The sequence below is a fragment of the Numida meleagris genome, chromosome 4 (genome assembly GCF_002078875.1).
Source record: "Numida meleagris isolate 19003 breed g44 Domestic line chromosome 4, NumMel1.0, whole genome shotgun sequence".
Classification (NCBI taxonomy): Eukaryota; Metazoa; Chordata; class Aves; order Galliformes; family Numididae; genus Numida; species Numida meleagris.
In genome coordinates, this window is record NC_034412.1 from 43,094,318 (window position 1) to 43,113,692 (window position 19,375).

Consider the following 19,375-nt stretch of genomic DNA (forward strand, 5'->3'; position numbering starts at 1 on the left):
GTTTTAAAAGCAGGCAGTGTGGGAAACCAAATACCCTTGTTTCCTTCTTTTCTTATTCCTCATTTTTTTTCCCCGCAATCTGTTTTTCCCCTACTAATAGAAAATCATGAAGAGCCGCATGTTGAGAGCAGGGCTAATGTACCATGCTCTAGCATAACATACTGACCAGCCAGGAGGTCCTCCCTCAACAGTCAACACTACATGCAATGAAAGGTGGCTCATGTACTTCCACTTCAAGTCACAGGCATAGCAAGGGCTATGAAACATTATTCACCGAGGGAAAAAGAGACAGTCAATTCCTTCATTTCGTTATCCACTCGTAGAAATCTTTAAAATGTCAAAGTTGCAGGAATTTGTCAACAAATCAGAAGTGACTACTTAATATCATATTTCTGACAAATTCAGCTGTTCTTCATCAATTGAACCAAACAAGAGACATCTACATATTTGATGCCTCCTCACTAAGGAGCAAAACCAAAGGCCTACCTTGATTTCAATGGCCTCAGTCATTCAATTATCACTACGTGTTTTGATCTAGATTTAAGGGAAAGTATTTGAAGTTTTGGTCCTTCATCTCATCTCTGCTCATCCTGGCACAGTATTCCACACAGATAGAATAAACTATCCCCATCCAACAGTTACGTACTTCCAAATGGCCTATTTGCTACAGAGAAAAAGAAGTTTCTTCTGAAATAGCAAGCCAAACTTACAAATGCCTCTTTCAAATTTCTTGTGTATGTATACGTGTATATATATTTGATGGGTAATTGTAAGCGTCACAAAAATCCCAACACAAATCAAGAGTTCTGCTTCTAAGTGTTGACACTGGGACCCTGCTGGGCATGTTGCTAGCCTGCCAGTGCAAAATTATTTTAAACAATACGGCATTCAAAGAGGTGAATTTGTTCAAGGCACTGTAATTTATATCTGCACGTTAGCGTCACATTTAAGAAAAACTAACGAAACAACTTGCTGCCTTTACACCACAGCTACCAGAGTGAAAAGAGACTGCCACCCAGTGGACTACAACCAAGCACATCAACCACAAACCATGGCAATGCATACAGAATTGTTGAAAATTTTATTTTTAAGAAAGTGTTGTTATTTTTTGAATTTTTTCCCATTAACATAATGTCTTAAAATGCATAAATTCACTTGTCATTCTCTCCTGCACTGGAGCAATCAACAACTGCATAAAGGCACTGTACATATAAAGCTTTTCAGAACTGTAAGAAAAAATAATCTACCAAATCAAGCTGTCAGCAGATAGTTATCTAGTGCAATCACTCCATTCAGAGGTGAGTTATGTTCTAAATGCACCTTTGGGAAGGTTTAAACAATTCACCTGTAGTATTGCAATGCTGAATAGCATACATAGACAGTTTAACACCCATCGAGGTTTAAGTTCATTTGTACTTGTAAAATCCTTCTCCAGTCTTCCTACCCAGCTTCTTTTCTTCTACCAGTTTATTCAGGAGCGGACTGGGTACAAAAAGAGGATTGTTGGGCTCTAGTGCGTGCCATCCTGATGGGAGAAAAGAATTGGATGAATGTGAAATATTCCTGTTCATGTGCAGAAGTAATAGAATTCTCCATCTCTTTAGAAAAATGTTAAGAGGTTAGCAAACTGAAGAAGGCTTGAAATTTACTCTAGATTCTCCAAGACCCTTCAGTACAGCTTCATAAACCAGGCTAGTTGCCATAATTATGAGCAAACCCAGCAATTAGTCTGTAGGAGTGATCTGCTCACAACACCTTATAATCTCATGATCTCCACAACCGTTGATTTTTAATACCTCAAAAAATGTAGAAGAGAACTTCTAAAATAGAAAATAAAAGACTGAGTATAAGGAAATAATTTTTTAAAAAGGCTTGGCTGAAAGGAAATTCAAGTGAAAAGAATGTCCAAGTTTCATTTCTATCTGTGAAAGACATGGTCAGTTAAAGGAAAATAACACCACTTCGCACTGCTTGCTAAAAGCAAAAGTGATTTCATTGACAATGTTATTTTGAAAGTGACATTCTGCCTCGAGAATATTTACACCACTCGTTTGCTATCGCACATACATGTTCCACTTACCAGCTGAAATGAAAGGGAGATGGTGTAACTGTATCTTTTGAAGTATTTACTGCGTTCCCTATTAACTGAGAACATCGTGGCAGGCAAAAGAAAGACTAAAGAGTCTCAACTTTTGTTGCTCTCTGTAAGAAATCTTGCACCTCTACTACATGTTTCTCTTCCCACTGACTCTTTTTGAAAAAGTTCCACTGTCATTACTAATATTTTCCACTGGAGCTTGATGCAGTCAGCAAAACAAGCATTTCTTATATCCCCATCAGTAAGACACTGTACAAGCACACAATACAAACGCTGTACTCGTACAGCATTTTGAGCTGAATCCTCATTCCTTTCTCATCAACAGTTAAAAGACTGTGTCACAAACATGCAGTTTAAACTAATTAGGAGTCAGACTTTCATTACAACATTCATCTATAAGTTTTCGAAAAAGGGAAAAAAAAGAAAATAAGTATGCAGTACCATCTATAATGTATTTACTGGTATCCAACCCAACATAGTCCAGCAGTTCAAATGGACCCATGGGATAGCCAGCCCCGAGCTTCATAGCAACATCAATATCTTCCTTTGATGCATCTCCTAGAGAAAAGATTGACAGTTTGATGAACAGAGAAGATTCTGCATCTACTTGGCACCACTTATAAATAATTAACAAGGTGTTATTTCACACTGGTGCAGCTCTTCACTGAAATCTCTGCACGTTTCAGAATCACAAAAACTGGGGTCAGCATACACAGAAATCCACACTGGAGTATAAAGCTGAATCTCTCACACACAAAAAACACCACACCACTATAAAAAACAACAGCAACAACAACCCACCTGCAGACCTGCTTTCCATTTTCTTATCTTTCTCTTGCATTTCAATATAGATTTTTGAAGAAGCCAAAACTACTTTGCTCAACCTACCCGAAAGACTAGAGGAAGAATCAGTCATTATGAAGAATGAAAGAGTTTTGTTTTCAGGCAACTGAATGTTTCAATTTCACAGTACCAGCAGCACTTTTTGGACCACATACAGGACAGAGCTACCCTTACTGTACAACAGTCAGAAGGCAAGGTCTAATACAGGACATATTCAGCTACTCTGGACAGCAGCTCCTGAGGTCAGGAATATGGCCAAATAGGCTGATAGGCACTACTCCATTTCGCTGAAGTTCCCACTAGTCCAGGCATCCACACCACCCTTTTGCCAGAAGTTAACAGCTCAGCGAAGAAAGTCCTGGATTTAAATGTATGCCTCGACCCTTGCAGCTCTTACACCAGTACACCAGTTTACACTTTAGCAAAAGCAGCTTTCTGTTGAGGTGCCGGTCTGCAGCACCTGGAATTGCCACAGTGGAGGTGCAAATTACTATGCACCACCCCTTTTATGGGAAGCAGTGATGGCCAGCAGACAGACAAGGCAGGCAGGAGTGGAGCAGCAGCAGCTGCACCACGTGCTTCAGCAGCTTTCTGCAGAGTACAGCCATCAGCTATTGAAGATGGCAGAGAGGAGGGACTTGAAGAGACCGTGTGGAGGTGTAGTATAATTTAGATTTTTTTTTTTAATAATCCTGGGAATCAAAAATGATCAGAAGTTCATAACTTCTACTTCAGTGCTGCTTTGCAATTGCCACGGTTGATCTTGACTTCATTCTTTTGCTGGGAACGTATATTTTATATTGTCATGAAAGCAGATTTCTAGCACGTATTTTGATAAAGGCAGTACACTTCTTTGCAGATCCTACACAAAAAGGTGAGGTTAAACAAACCCCAGAGGTACCTGTTAAATACTCATCATCCAGGCTGTTCAGAACCTTAGCAGACCACAGCCTATGCAGCTTATGCACCCCAAGTCAGACAACCTTAGAAATAATCTTTCAAAAATCTCCTACAAAGTCAGCAGCTTCAGTAATAGTCTTGTACAAAACACTAATTGTCATGCTATCTCATTTTACTCTTTAAAGGTGACAACTCCCTTTTTAATTTTAAAAATTTATTTCATTTTTGAGAAACTGGGATAATTAGGCATACTTAATTCCAACCTAAGTCCCCACATTCAAATACATGTAAGCACTCAATTCATTTTAAGTTGATGCATATGTACTTACTTCTTCCATCAGCAGATTCAGCCCACTTTGTCACCTGCCAGCATACAGTTGCATCGCAATACAATTAAAAATAGTAAGAGGCAAGCAAGCGTTGCACTCCTAGTTCATATAGTCCGACAGTATATTGCAGATTTTCATAGAAAATAGACTGCTTTTTTGGTTTTCTACTAAGAAGAGGGCAATACAGACCATCATATGCTAGTATTTCAATATGCCTTCGTTTAAATCACTGTTGATATACTAAAAGTATTTTGCCTATGCAAAATTATGCGAGTCCTTATCCACTAAGCCCATGAAGATTTTGTGTAAGTAAAGACTCAAGAACTGATGAATAGGATGGTATTTCAGGGCAACCCATTGGGGTTGTCAAGAAGGAGACCCAACTTCCTTAATATTGTGGTTGACAATTTGGCTGAAGTGTCTACTCTATGAATTAATGCAAAGATGTGATAAAAATTTAACCTGATCCAATAAAAACTAATGAGATTTTTACACCAATGTTTTAGAAGTTAAAAAAAAAATATATCAATGAACAGAAGTGAAGAAGTTTGGCAATATCATACTGCTGTACAAAACACAAACAGAATAAAGATGAAATTAAAATATTGTTTTGCCTAGGCAGAAAGCAGACAATTTTAACATAACAATTTCAGTGACTGTTTTCTTCTACATTTAATTAGAAGTTCTATTGTCTCCTGAAATGCATGTAACAATACATGTCTCTCAACAAAGGCACCTCTTTTACACACATTAGAACACCTACACTGCTTAAAACTTTGACTTTTTCTAAAAGAATAATGTCCCCTTGCATTCATGTCTTTGCCTTTCAAGTCACTAAAATTTGCTCTTTTCTCTGTTTGAGATGTAATTATCCATCTGTTGATGGATAAACAAGTAGTGCTGGCTTATTTTTTTCTGGAGATCAAGCCATTCCTTCTGTATGATATATAACAGATTTTTAATATTTAAAGCATATTCGGTGGAATCCTGATAATGCAGTGCTTTCATCTGTAAAAAGTGGTGTTTTCAGAAACAAAATGTTTCAAATGACATTATTAAGTAGCATGCTGCTATGAGCAGAACACTTGAAATAAAAGCAATTATACTCCAAAATTTCCTCTATCTGCTCACATTATTGGCTTGTTTCCTTTCCAAAACAATTACCAATGCTTTGAAAATATAATGGTTTCTTAGGGATTTCTGGTTACTTCTACCTACCCTCAGTATTAGTGTCAAAGAGACCAGCAATAAGATGGAAGGTCCTAAAGAAGCTATGTTTAAAAAAGGACATAGAAGAGGCGCAGAAGGTTTTACAGAGTAATGGTTAAGCCCAAATCAGTTGTATGACAGAACCGTTATGTGATAGTGAATATTGTACTACTTGCCCTACCTGAAAATTGGCATTTCACAAGCCCAATGAAAGGAACCTTTGGAGACCTTTCCTAATGGTCCCCCCATTGTGAGATTTTCAGAAATTTTCAAAATGGTCTCTTGGGAGCCCATTCTCCTCTTAGGAGAGGTTGGTTCCTGATCAGCTGGCAGAGGATATATTTATAATGGTACTAAGCTCACCTTTCCGAACCAGAAACATTTTATACTAGCAGAAATTTCCCATACTGGTAATCAGAAATTCCACCTCTGCACATTCTGGCATTTCAAATGGTAGTTTAGATCTTTTCAGATACACAGGTTGGTTCATCCCTGCTGTACACTATTCACTGCCAGCTTTTAAGTTGTGAAAGTTTGAGGGAATCCCAACATTTTTCTGAATGAATATAATACTTAGCAGCATCATACATCAACATTTTCTGAAGTCAATAAACCAAGAAGTACCTCTCTCAAGAAGCCGAACAGCTTCCAACATATATGGCACCAAGAGACGGTTTACAATAAAACCTGGAGTATCCTAAGAAAAAAAAAAAAAAAGGGATTTGAAATAAACATTCTTACCAGTACTATATTCAAATGATACATGACAAATAAGCGTATGAAGACGCTTACTAAATCGTCAACTTCTGGTATGCTCTAAACTGTATTGTTCTTCTGATTTATCTGCTTGCTATTAAAACACAAATGATGAGTTTCACAATCCAGGCATGGTACAAACATTTGATCATGCTTGAGAGTAATTAAGACTGCTTAAGTAATTAGGACTGCTGAGTCCAATTCATTACTCTTAAAACAGTTTAACATGGTCCATTGGAAAATGTCTTTTCCTCAGTAAAATTCTCCTGATACATTTTCCTGGAAAGATAAAAGTAGCCCTTCCCTAAGAGGATTTTTATTGTGTTGTTCACTACTAGAATTCCCAGTTAAGCGGTATACTTCTACTCCACTGCTCACTGCTAAAGCACTTAACTTAAGATACATTCTATCAGCTGAAGATAGCAAACTTAGGTATAACTTATTTAATGCAAGCTTTAAACAAAATCAAAAATACAAAAAGAGAAATAGCTTTCCAAATAGAGTGTGATTTCACATAATTTTACAACTGTGTCACATGTTCACTGATTCACTCCATTTTATCTCACTATGTAAACCAGAGAATTCCAAACAACTCACTCCAATTCCTTCGGCAAACAAGAACCAAGAAAACCAAGATGTTTTGTTTGATTTTGAGACTGACCACATTTCTGCATTACTCTCCGCTCAAGCTAGTTTATAAACAATATCTAATCATGTATCACAGTATCTAATCACATTGCACACTGGAAAATTGCAACAGAAACATGAAAATGAAGTTACCTAAGGCCACACAGCAATGTAGCAGCACAGCCAAAATTTGAGACCAACATCCAGATGCAGAATTACTGGTAACTACCAAATTTCAGGCCCTTATTTTCATGACCAAATGCCTCCTGGGGGCTGTGAAACTCAAGGCAATAGCTTGCATAAAGCTTCCGAGACTACAACTTAATGGATTTGGAAAAAGTGTGCTTGGGATGCGAGGCGTTCCTCCAGAGAAAAAAACAAAATTGCAAAGCAACAAAGATTAATATGGGTCTAGTTACTGCAGTCTTAAGAAAAACTTGTGTTGAGCACACACCAGGGAGAATCCATCCAATTGCTTCACACTACATGAGGTAGCAGTCTTGCCTCTAGCAAAGGTAAAGATGAGCTCCTGCTTAAGCTTTCCAGTCCAGGCTTCCATAGGACTGGAAAAGAAAAACCAAATGTGTAAACTCTGATACTTTTGAGTTTTGCTGCTACCCCTTTAATCTGAGGAATTTGTGATCAGTGTAGGAATTTTCTTTGTCAAAATGTTTTTATCGGGGAAGAGAATCTGGACAGAAAGAAGCCTGGAAATTCTTAAGTGCTCCTATAATCTACTCAAAACCACTGTCTTAAAAATTAAGTTTTCAAGAACAAATCTGAACTCTACAGAATCCATGCTGTACTCACCTTACAACTGACAGGACTTTTTCCTACTGCTTTACTGAAATCCATAAGTGACTCAAAAGTCTTTTGGCTAGTCATTGGAGTCTTGATGACCTGGGCAGGAAGGGAGAGCATAAGCACATTTATGAGCAGTACAGCAATAATTAAACTCAATTTGAGAACACTATTATAGAATTTCAAACAAAAAAAAGTTTTTAAAAAAAAACAAACAAATTCAGTGGATATATACACAACAAACACAGATCTACTTTTAAGATAGATTTAGCGGTTTACATTTCGATCTTTATGCATCATACTCAGCCAGTATGAAGAGTAAAAGGGACTATCCTTTTGGAATCCCATTTAGAGATCATAATGTGATAGAACAACTTTTGGAAGTCACCATCTCTGTTGCCTCAGGAAACACATTGGCACCACTCTAGAAAATCCTATTAGAGAGTTCCTGATAAAAAGAGTGTAATACTCATCCTGCACCCAATGCAAACTACTCGTCAAGTGGAGTAACTTCAGGCTAGGGCATTCATAACTCAAGTGAAAAAAAAAGTTACTGAGACTGACTGCAACAGTCATACAGAGGTTGCTCTGTTTTGTTTTCACAAATGTTGATAGATATCTTCAGTATTTTTCAAACTTCACAGAAGCTTAGCTCAGATTTCTAAAGACTATTGTTTGTTTTAGACTTGAAACAAGGCACAGAACATTTCATCTCCACAAATAAATTACTGGTGACAAGTAGTTCTTAGCAGAGAAAACAATAAGTCTATGTCGGCCTAAGGAATTATGCTAGTATTTCTGTTATCTCTGACACCACATATAAAACAAGTACATGAAATTCTGCAGCAGACCAGCTGAAGTGCAGAGTTAATTTTCACTTCAGGTCTTGTGAGCTCTAGCTGATCAAGGTTGGCCATAACAATCACACACGCTCCTAGAGAAGTAAATTCCTTTGTAGTTTAGCTTATCTCCAGTTCTATTGCATAGACAAATTGTTGGATTTTTTTGTTGTTGTTTTGGTCTGGGTTTTTTGGTTTTTCTTGTTGGTTTTTTTTTTTTTTTTTGAGTGGGGAGAGGAGAAAAAAAGCAGAGGAAGAAAGACCTGACAGTTGTACTGCAATGAGACCTTTACTTTTGAGGCTCAGACTCTTACATCCAGTTATCTATTATTCTGCTCTGATTTTAAGTATTACTAGAAATTACAAGCTGTAGCCCACGTTTCTATACTTAGAGAAATGAAGAGCTATGTAAAAGCAATACCTCACGGTTCCTTGCAGGTTGTGAAACATTGTAGTATTAACTAATTTCAATCCTTCCAGAAAAAATCATCTGGAACACTGAATAAACATGACTTACTTTGTTTCACAAGTCACAAGGCAGTAATGTTCATCTACAGATCATTTTGTATCAAGCCCATACTGTTAATAATTAATTCCTGTCAGTCAGTAGATGATTTTGTTTAAGCTGCCGGTAGTTCTTATTAATCAGCCAGCCTGCATGACTGAAAGGGCACATCTGTTGGCAGTCCATTGTAACTATGGAGCCTTGAGACAGAAGGAGTTACCTCAGTTTGTTCGATCTGCTCCTTGACAGAGGCTTCATCACCCTCTTATCACTAGAGGTAGCTCGTTCCACATCAGAGGAGCTGGAAACTGAGATCTACCCTTTCATCTAACTCATTTCTCTGTGAAAACAAATGCATTACCTTGCCACAGTGGTTGTTGTTGTTTTAAGACTCTTACCTCCACAAGCTTCATCATCGGCACAGGGTTGAAGAAATGGAGACCACCAAATCGGTCCTGCCTGGTGGTCGAGTTAGCCAACTGTGTGATTTGCAAGGACGAAGTGTTGCTTGCAAATATTGTATGCCTGGAAAAAAGAAACATATGGATTGTAAAAATGATAGCTATCTTTCTGGCAGTAGGAGACTGGTGGACTACACATAAATAGACATCCACTGGCTAACCAGCCATGGAACTCTTAGAAATATCTCTGCAGACTATCGCTTTCCTTTTGCTGCGGTATAAATTCAGCAATGATGAAATAACCACCCAAAGAGCTGTGCGAGTTTCTGACTCCCAGGAGAGCATGTTGAGTACTGCATCAGGTCAAAGAAGAAAGATTCTCTAAGCAGATTTTTTTTCTTAGAGCTTCAAATCTATTCCAGGTAATTCCTTTAGCAATCCTGGAAACCAAATACAATTTTTTAATCACCTCAATGGATACTTAATCATTTGACATGTCAAATAAGCATTCTGGAGCTTCAAAAACACTTCAATCTTATGTACTTTTTCTTTAATATGTAATGACCAATGGCAGATATAGTGAGTAAGCTTCCCACCACAGCAAAGAGGTAGCAGCAAAAAGAAAAAAAAAATTTAAAAATGCTACATACGACACTTTAAAGGAGACACAAAATAATGAATTTAAAGATATAGATGAGTCCTTTTCACAGACTTAAACCACGTGTATTATTCCAATTTATAATGTTTTTTCAGAAATATCTCAATCTCAATAGCCCTGACACACATACATTACACAGAAAATTTACGTGCATGACTTTTTCCAAATCACGAGAATCAAAACCTAAATTAGAAATGAAGCCCTACCTTACATTCTGGACTGTATCCTATTTACCTTTCAAAAACTGTCCTACTGGATTCATCAAATGTTAATCTAGATTGGTATTTTGTTTACATTTCACTAAGACATAATTGAGCTTCACAATAGAGCCTTCCAAAAAGTTACATCTAAGCCACAGAGACATCTTATAACGGCACTAGAAGAGTACACCTGAGGATAAAATAACACACCAATTCCTATTTTTTTATTATGTTTTCTCAGTTTTGAGGATTTATTATGGAAATAAAATATTCTGAGAATTCTTGTTTACGTTCCTTACAAATATTTTTTTGTTATCTCTCCACCATAAAGCGTGCTTCATGGCATTCTTAGGCAAGCTACTTAAAAGAGTATTTTACATTTCATAGTTTTGACCTTGAAGGGTCAGTGCATCCAACCGACACTAACATTCACTGAAAATCTGCTCCTGGACTCAGATACACTTATGAAAATTTAGTGAACCCGCTTGTAAAACCGGCAATGATTACTCCTCACAAAATAATGGACTTAAAGCAAGAGATTTTACCTCAGCACCACTTCTGCGGATGAACACTGTAACCTCATGTAATGTAAAGCCTTGGGAAATAAAACATTAAATTTATGCTGTGTACAAGGGCATTTTATTTACACTCTTCTGCTCTGACCAACCAATTGATTTAAATGGAGCGTAAAATAGAATTTGCATGTCTCCACAACGTAGATTACATTATCTATGCTTCAGTTGACAGAATAGTCTGAAGGTTTATGAAAGCAGCAATACTAGCGTAGCTTTCTTGATACTTTTTCAGACATCAGCACGCTTTTGCTTAGTGCCATCTAGTGGGTCACAGAAAGAAATGAAAAACAAAGTCAAACACCAGAGAAACATCATTTCAGCAAAACTTGTTTTTATAGCCAAGTTTATTATGCAGTGAGCACTGAAGAACACTTCTTTTATAGCGCTTTCATAACGCATTGATTCTGAATACACTGAACTGTCCAAAACCACCGGCCTGTTCCCAGCTGAGTTTCCACATCTAGAGATAAACTGTAGATCAAGAGACGCTGATGGGCATTTCCACTAGCCAGAGGTTAACAGAAGGCAAGAGCTCTTAAGGAAGCGGCTATGCAAAAAGTTCTTTCACATGCTCATTATCATCCTGCTTGGAAAGTGCTGCAATGTTTAAATGTCCCCAAAATCATGCAAGATGCAGGGATATAAAAATAATAACAATGAAAAAAACCCAGCCTGACCTTTTCAGAACAGGAACATGAGGACTGACTGAACACAAGAAAAGGAAAACAGAACTCAAAAGTTGGTAGCAACCCTTAATCACCCATTCTGATGATGATAACCATACAGCATTGTAACAGCTGGCAGATAACACAACACTTGGAGAACTTTTGAAAAAGCAAGCACTTTCACAAAGCACGGCCAAGAGCATAAAACAGGATGTGTTCAGGCTGATGATCTGAGACCAAGAAAGGGCACTCACGGCTTTATCTGGACAGTTATCCAGACGAGGAATATCTTGAGCTCCCAGTGCTTTCTGGGCCAGCTTAACTCTCCTTGCTCATTGCATTTTCTCTGAAAACTTATTAGAAAGTTCACTCTCCGCGTAACCACCAAATAAAACTTCTCCCACTAAGGAATACCTCTCTCATTCCCCTCCATTTACAGATCCTCTTTCAGACGGATTACAGTTCTTTTCAAGAGAAAAAAGGAAGAAGAAATAAGCTTGTTTTGTTGTGTTTGTTTTTAATGCAATGCTTTAGTTTTGTGGTCATCTTGATTTGAGAGGTCATTGCAGCATATTATACATGAGAGAAACACGTAGTGTTGCAGCTGAGGAAATAAATGAAACCTAGGATGCAGTGCAAAAGAAGAAAGATGCAAAGCTTCATATACTTTTTATTCCAAAGCCATGATCTTGTCAGATCAACTGTAACATACAGACCCTTATATTTCTATCAGTTACCAGTTAACCCTATAGTAAGTCCAAAGATTTGAATTAAGAGAAGTCCTACCTCTTCAGAAGCCTGGTCTTCTGTAATCACTGCCTATAATACACGGTTTGAAATAACATCAATGCGCAAGGCCTCACAGTTACAAAATTTCTCCCAAGACTCAAAGCTATCTTTAAACAAATCTTGCCTTCATTATGTATCAGCCACTAGACATCCATTAAGTTGATGCAACACTGAGTAAGCTCAAGTTTCAATTCCAGAAACTTGGAAAGGTCCAATGTAGCAAAGGCAGTACAGCACCTGTGCTGACAGAGAGCTTTCCCTCCTATCACAGGGCCACATGGGATAAGCAAAGCCTGCTTCTTCATTCAAAACACAGAAAAACACTGAGTAGATATTGCTGCCCTTCCTCACATTATTCACACAATTTACAACTTTCTATACTACTCACAAAATGATGTACAACTGTTTGTATCTAATAGCTACTACTTTAAATGCTTGGCTACTAAGTTTCACTGTTTTACTAGCTTTTCATTCTTTTCATCTAGAGCTTCCACGCTGACTGCAGCCTGTATTCCTCATCATCCACTTCCCTTTCCTTCAGCCTTTACATCCGTACATTTAACACCATTCCCAGTTTTCCTTTTAAAAAAGATTTCTTGTCTAATGTCAGTGTACTTTTCCCAGCTCTGATGAGCCATGCTTTCGTAGTCTCCATACCTTTTAACACCCTGTAACATAGTAGTTGATGTTTCGGGACAGCAATGTTTATAAAATCACTCAGTCTGAGTACAAATGGCTTAAGTATTCCCAATATGTGTATCATTAAATGAGGCACTAAGACCCTGTGCCTACTTTTCCCTGCTGGCTGGTTCTAGATGGTTTGCTATTTAATACACTCTAATTTGCTCATTAACTTTCTCTGTTGAACACAGAGGAAAATATTCAGGCAGTGGTCTGTTTTCATGAAATACGGACAACCTAGTCACGACAAGGTATCGTGGCAATTGCCAAAGGCAGCTACTTACTTTTCTTTGCCTGTCAGACTAAGGCCAAGAGCAAGTTAGCCTGTTTTCAGTGCAAGGTGTTTTTTTTTTCTTTTTTCAGTGATCACTTATTCTTTTCAGAAACGCCAGGTGATTTTGAACACTATGTGATGCAGCCTGAAAACCTCCCTAGGCTGAAGTCAACTAACGTTAACATCCTTGCTCCATTAACATTACACACAAGCTGAAACTTGCTTAGTCCTGTGGTTAGACAACCCAAAGCACCTCTCAGCCAATACTCCCAGCTTTAGCTGTACTAGTTAGAACTCCAATCTGTGAGAAGTCAAGGCGTCGTGATTCTGAGTCATCCATTACAAGGATCGAGCTCCTGAGACTGCATACTCAGCTTAACAGCATTTGGGGCTTTGGATACAACTGAACAGTAACTTTCCAACAGTTATCAAATATAGGTCAAGGAAAATTCCAAAGATTTTGAGTAATCCAGTGAGTACAAGATAAGGAAAAATAACTGGCAACAAACTATTTCGAAAGTCCTGCGATACACAGTAAACTTGCAGTGCTTAAGCTGACTGTAACTTACACTTAAGAGGCTGAAACTTGTTAAAATTTGTTCATGCTAGGCACACTAAAAATAAATATTTCATTCCACTTCCCTATCTAAATACAGGAACAAGTATGTTGACCATAACCCATCCATACCAGAACAAGCTTATTCTACAGTTGTGCATCTCCACTTGGAAGAAGCAGGTTTGTTGCGTAGATGGACAAACCTTATGTTTAATTGCACAATGAAGCGCATCAAATGAGGCAATGCAACAAGTAAAGAAACCAGATGAATACACCTGAAAGAGTTTGTAATGTATGCATTTGGCAGGACAATTATCGCCTGCAACATGACCAGTGCAGAGTTAGTCTAAGGATAAAAACTTCTGGTTTTAAGAAAATTAGGAAAATGAGCAATTAATGGTTCAAGAAAAACAAACAAAACAAAATACATTAAAGAAATACAAAGGGGCAAGTTTTAAAATGAAACAGAAAAAACGTACGTACTCTGGAGCAAACTTATCCAGCCTTTTGAAGAGTTCATTTTTAATTTCCTGATTCTCCACAATGGCTTCAATCACCAGATCTGTGCTGTGAACCACTGCTACTGCATCTGTGCTTGTTGTGAGGTTCTTTAAAGTCTTCTCAATGAATTCAGCACCAGCCTGAAACATTCCAAGAATGCGCAACAATGATTTCACTTCTTTTTACATGAAAACCCCCTATGTGGTCTGAAGCCCTCAAAACTTCAAGCAGGCTGCTGTATTTCCAAATCAATCAGAAAGCACCAAGCATGTAGAGATACGATGCTTTCACTGACACAGTATTTTCCTAGATAATCAAATCTACTTCAAAGCAAATAGGAGATCCTTGAAATCATTAGTAACAGGAAGACTATTTGCTGGAGTCCAACCTTCAGCTTCAGAGCCTAAGTGAACAACTGACTAGTGCATCAGTACTTTCTGAGAGAACCTGGACTTTCCCTCCACAGAGAGAAGCTTTTCCCATTTCTAACCTCTGCATTGTTTTCATTCAGCGAAGTAATGATCTGGTTTCACAATTCACTTCTACGACATGTGCTAGATCATTGAAGTGAAATGGCCTGCACTCTGCTCTAGAGCTCCACTGAGAACAAGGTGAGGAGGAGGGAGGAGGGAGAAGACTTTATTTTCTGACTATCAAAGCTGCCAATCACTGACAGCCTTTGTGAGGACAGAAATAAAAAATTCCCAAGACCTTGAATGGGAAAGCGGAACCATTATACAAGTGAAGTAATATCTGTACACTAGAACATAGCGTCATATAATTATCATAAGAACAGTTTTCTTCTGGATTAAAAGACTCCCCATAATTATGTATGGGAAATTACATTGCTCTGGTTATCCTAGTAATTACCCTAATTTGTCTTCTGAACTCATGCAAACAAGCCCTTTCCCATTTTCCTTGTCTTACTGCATTGCTCACGTTGGTAACTGTAAATACCAGTATCTACTATATATGTAAGTATATGTAAGCGAGTACATTAGTATACGCTCTTTAATGCGTAACTGGAAAAAACATCAGCACTTCCATACAGTAGTTTTATTCTCCTACATTTTCCCAACAGTAGAAATAAAAAGATGTCAACCTCAGGCTTATCTGCAAACTTCTTCTTAGTCACTCTCTTCAAACTCTCTTCAATTCCTTTTGTAGATTTCTTAAGGATTTCATCTGACTGGTCTACTAACACTACAGTGTGACCACTGGCTGCTGCAACCTGAAAATTAAAAAAAGATTCAACATCAAGATCTTAAAGAACCATACTGATTTGTGTTGGGGCAGACAATTGACTAGAATTAAACAAAAGAGAGCTACAAGACATTGAATTAAGAATTACGTGCTGTACCAGAAAACATAAAACCCTGCAAACATTTGGGGCAGAAGAGAAGGGAGAAAGGGCTAAAACAACTTGAGAGAAAAAGAAATCCATTTGTTTCTCTGAGCTGTCTGCACACGTGCACTTGGAAGCAGCTGAATTCTGTCGCAGTGATCAGTGATTGTGATTATCCATTTACAAATATACCACACAACATCGCTGACCACTTGGTAAAGAATCATAGAAAAATGAAGACCTCCCTTTTCCCAGTTCATTCTTACCATGTGTGCATTTACAGGAAAGAAGAAAAACGGCAAGAGGTCATACCATCTCTCTGCAATTCAAACACGCACACACATACACTCCTCTATTCAGTGATCTTAACAAATACTACGGATGAAACAACAGTGTGGGGAAGTCAGTTAACATTTTTCTCACACTGAAGTGCTCCTCATATGGCAGATTGAGAAATTATGAACTCCTGGCTTTCAGCCAGGTTAGTTTCTCCTGACAGGACGAGAGAAACACGATTTCTTAAATGTTCTAAATAGGAGAAAAAAATTTATTAACAGGGCACAGGAGAGACCTCACTCTGTCATAATCACACCTGTTATGAGATAATTTTAGACTGATAAATCATTGGCAGGTGGTCAGCAAAACAGTCCTTGGTCTTTAATAGAAGACTGCAATTTCTGTTACTATCAAATACCACGTTTCTCTTAATTGTCTAAAATATGCGATCTAACAGTATATGCAGATTAAGTCTCTCCCTACAGAATTACCTTTACAAAGCACATGTGCTCCTCAAACAAAAGAACGATTTTCTTCAAAGGTGTTCTTTGAAGGTTCCTTCAGTGGAAGCCTTAAGTTCTAGTATCAAGATACAGAATCGTAGAAATGTTTAAGTTGGAAGGGACCCTTAAAGGCCATCTGGTCCAACTCCCCTGCAATGAACAGGGACACCTACAGCTCCATCAGGTGCTCAGAACCCCTCCAGCCTGACCTCAGCTGCCTCCAGGGTCGGGGCATCCAATGCATCTGTGGGCAACCTGCGCCTGTGCCTCACCACTCTCATCGTAAAAAACTTCTTCCTCACATCCAATCTAAATTTCCCCTCTTTTAGTTTGAAACCATTTCCCCTTGTCCTGTCACAGCAGACCCTGCTAAGGAGTTTGTCCTCTTCTTTCTTATAGTCCCCCTTCAAAAAGGCCACTCTCAGGTCTCCCCAGAGTGTTCTCTTCTCTAGGCCGCACAGCCCCAGCAATCTCAGCCTGTCCTCGTAGGGAGGTGTTCCATTCCTGGGATCATTTTTATGATCCCCTCCTGGATGCACTCCAACAGGTCCACATCTCTCCTGTACTGAGGACTCCCCATCTGAACGCGTTACTTCAAGTGAGGTCTCACAGTGCAGAACAGGGGGCAGGATCGCCTCCCTGACCTGCTGGCCACATTTCTGTTGATGCAGCCCAGGATACAGTTGACTTTCTGTGCTTGCAAGGGCACACTGCTGGCTCATGTCCAGCTGCCATCAGCCAGTACCTCCAGGTCCCTTTCAGCAGGACTGTGCTCCATCCTTACATCCCCCAGCTTGTACTGATAGATTCTACAATGTTATGACTCAGTTGTTCTTTGAAGGTACTTTCAGTGCAACCCTCAACTTCTCCTTGTTCAAGGTACAGAAAAGCAGTTATATACTACAAGTTTATAAACAACTCACTGATTTCTAGAGATTTGCCACAAAAATAAACCTATGCTTCTGAGAAGGAAATTCACTAAGCCAATAAAAGGAAGAACTGCAGTCTACAAACTCGCACCTCCCTGCTGGGTTCCCCTTGGGGAAAGGGGCTGAGGTGCAGGCTGCCAGCAGCTCGGGCTGCTGCTGGGAAGCGCCCTGGCAGCTCGGACACGGGGCTCCTTCTGTGCGCAAGGTAACGCCTGGTCACCAGCAGTACTGCTCGGTCACACAGCTCTCGGGTTAAAGATGAACTTGAGAGCCAAAGGCCAGCGATTAAACACTGGGAAATTAAGTCCTCTATAAAAATTAACCACTTGATAATCCTGCACATGACAGAGGGCCTGATGCTCATCTTACACGGTGTATGCTATTTAAAGAACCAATGATAACGTCACTGCCAAGACAGAAGTTTCTTTTTCAGCCCTGAGTTTTCTAAGTGTTATTACATACTTTCTGGCTTACAAATAGTCTGTGCTTTGTCCTAAGAGCCATCTCGACAACGTAAAACACCGAGCTCGGTTCCTCCTGCCCGTTTGGACGCTGAGCGCTGCAGCAGCGGCCGCCGCCCCTCTGACCCCGCACAGCGAAGGCCGAGGAGGCCGCTCCCGCACCGGGAGAAGCGCCAGGGCCACCAGCAGTAACGCAACACGCACGCGGACGCTCAGAGGGCGGCAGCAGGCCGCGGAACCCGCCGCTGCCGGGCTCGAACCGACGGCGCCCGCTCCGCAGAGCGCGCGCCGAGGACCGGCCGCCCACGGCCGCCATGGGAGCACCGCCCCTCCGCGCTCACCTGGGCGATGCCGGCTCCCATGAGGCCGGCGCCGATGACCGTCACGTGCTTGACGATCAGCTTCTTGGCGGCCGCCGTGGCGGCGGCGGCGGAGGAGGACGAGGCCGCGCGCACGAAGGGGCGGGTGGCGAAAGCCATGGCAATGGCGAAGGCGCGCGGCGCGGAGCCAGGGGCCCTTCAGCTGCAGGGCCGGGCGGGGCGAGAGCCGCGCTCCGCCCCGGGGAGCGGCTGCCCGGGCCTTAACCTCCGTGCGGCGGAACGCACGTGTATCGCTGTGCCAAGGGGCCTGAGCGGGGCCCGGGAGAAGAAAGAACGCCGGGGTCAACGCAGTGAACCTGCTGCTGTACGGTTTTAGAGCTCCTCGCTAGCAAGGGGCTGGCAGCCGGCCCGCAGCAGGCCGCTCCCCTGCCTGTCCTTTGCCAGCGTCCTTCCCTCAAGCCGTGCCCGCTACCCCAGCGTCTCTCCAAGCCAGGAGCACTGTGGCACCTCGTACTTCTAAGCTAGAATGGGCCCAGGGCCCCATCCAACCTGGCTTTGCGCACTAATCCTTGAATCGTTTCTTTATAAACGCTACTGACTGAATCCTATCACGTAAAGACTGCCATCATTTTCCATCTAATTCCACTAAGACCAGAAGGAGCACTTGAAGTGAGCCAGCAGCAGCTGACAGCACTGCAATGATAGCATGTATTCCTTGAGTCAGCTTTGGGGTAAACATTAAGCAACTTGTTTTCTACAAACAAAAGAGCCAAAGTATTCTCCTATCTGTGCACTTTGCACTGAAAGAGCAGTGTAAAAAATTATTGCACTAAGCCTCATCCAACTGCAGATCAGGTGGGATTAGCGAGGGGCCGCTGGAAACAGCTTCACGCAAGCAGAATCAGGTCTACCATGCCCTGGGCATACAAATGACCAAGCACTTAATTAAAATCCCTAAAAAAGTCCCGTGCCAAGCTACCTGCACCAAAACTCTAGGATTAAAGCCCAGGACTTCCACAGGCAGACACTCCTCTGTGCTGAGCTCTCCACACATCTGGACTCACACCCACTTAGTCCCTACAAGTGCTTCAGTTATAGCCCACCCAACTCTGCATGTCACACCCCCTCATCTCTGCCCTCCACCTGGGGCCCTTTGACCCCTCTACACAAAACAACCCCTCAGCTCTGCCCACTGGTCTGTTCCTTTCCCACCTTGATTTTCAGGCTCTGTCTCTCCTCTTAGCAACTCCTGTTCTTTACCTTCCTCATCTGCACTCTTCTCTCTCCTCCTTTTATTCTTTCTGAGTAAGAGCATTTTTAAAGCTGCATTGAGA

The 19,375-nt window shown here is 40.4% G+C and overlaps 1 protein-coding gene across 2 annotated transcripts; it reads right to left on the reverse strand.

The window, feature by feature from the left end:
- HADH (hydroxyacyl-CoA dehydrogenase) lies at positions 1,059-18,288 on the reverse strand. Of its 2 annotated transcripts, none has more exons than XM_021395913.1 (8): positions 18,063-18,288; positions 15,310-15,438; positions 14,190-14,347; positions 9,306-9,432; positions 7,573-7,662; positions 6,004-6,076; positions 2,540-2,656; positions 1,059-1,525 (listed from the first exon to the last, which is right to left on the reverse strand). In XM_021395913.1, the coding sequence occupies exons 1-8, from the start codon at positions 18,198-18,200 to the stop codon at positions 1,407-1,409; spliced, it is 951 nt and encodes a 316-aa protein (XP_021251588.1). In that variant the 5' UTR covers positions 18,201-18,288; the 3' UTR covers positions 1,059-1,406. The 2 variants fall into 2 exon arrangements, with proteins under 2 accessions (XP_021251588.1, XP_021251587.1); XM_021395912.1 differs by lacking the exon at positions 18,063-18,288 and adding an exon at positions 17,723-18,048.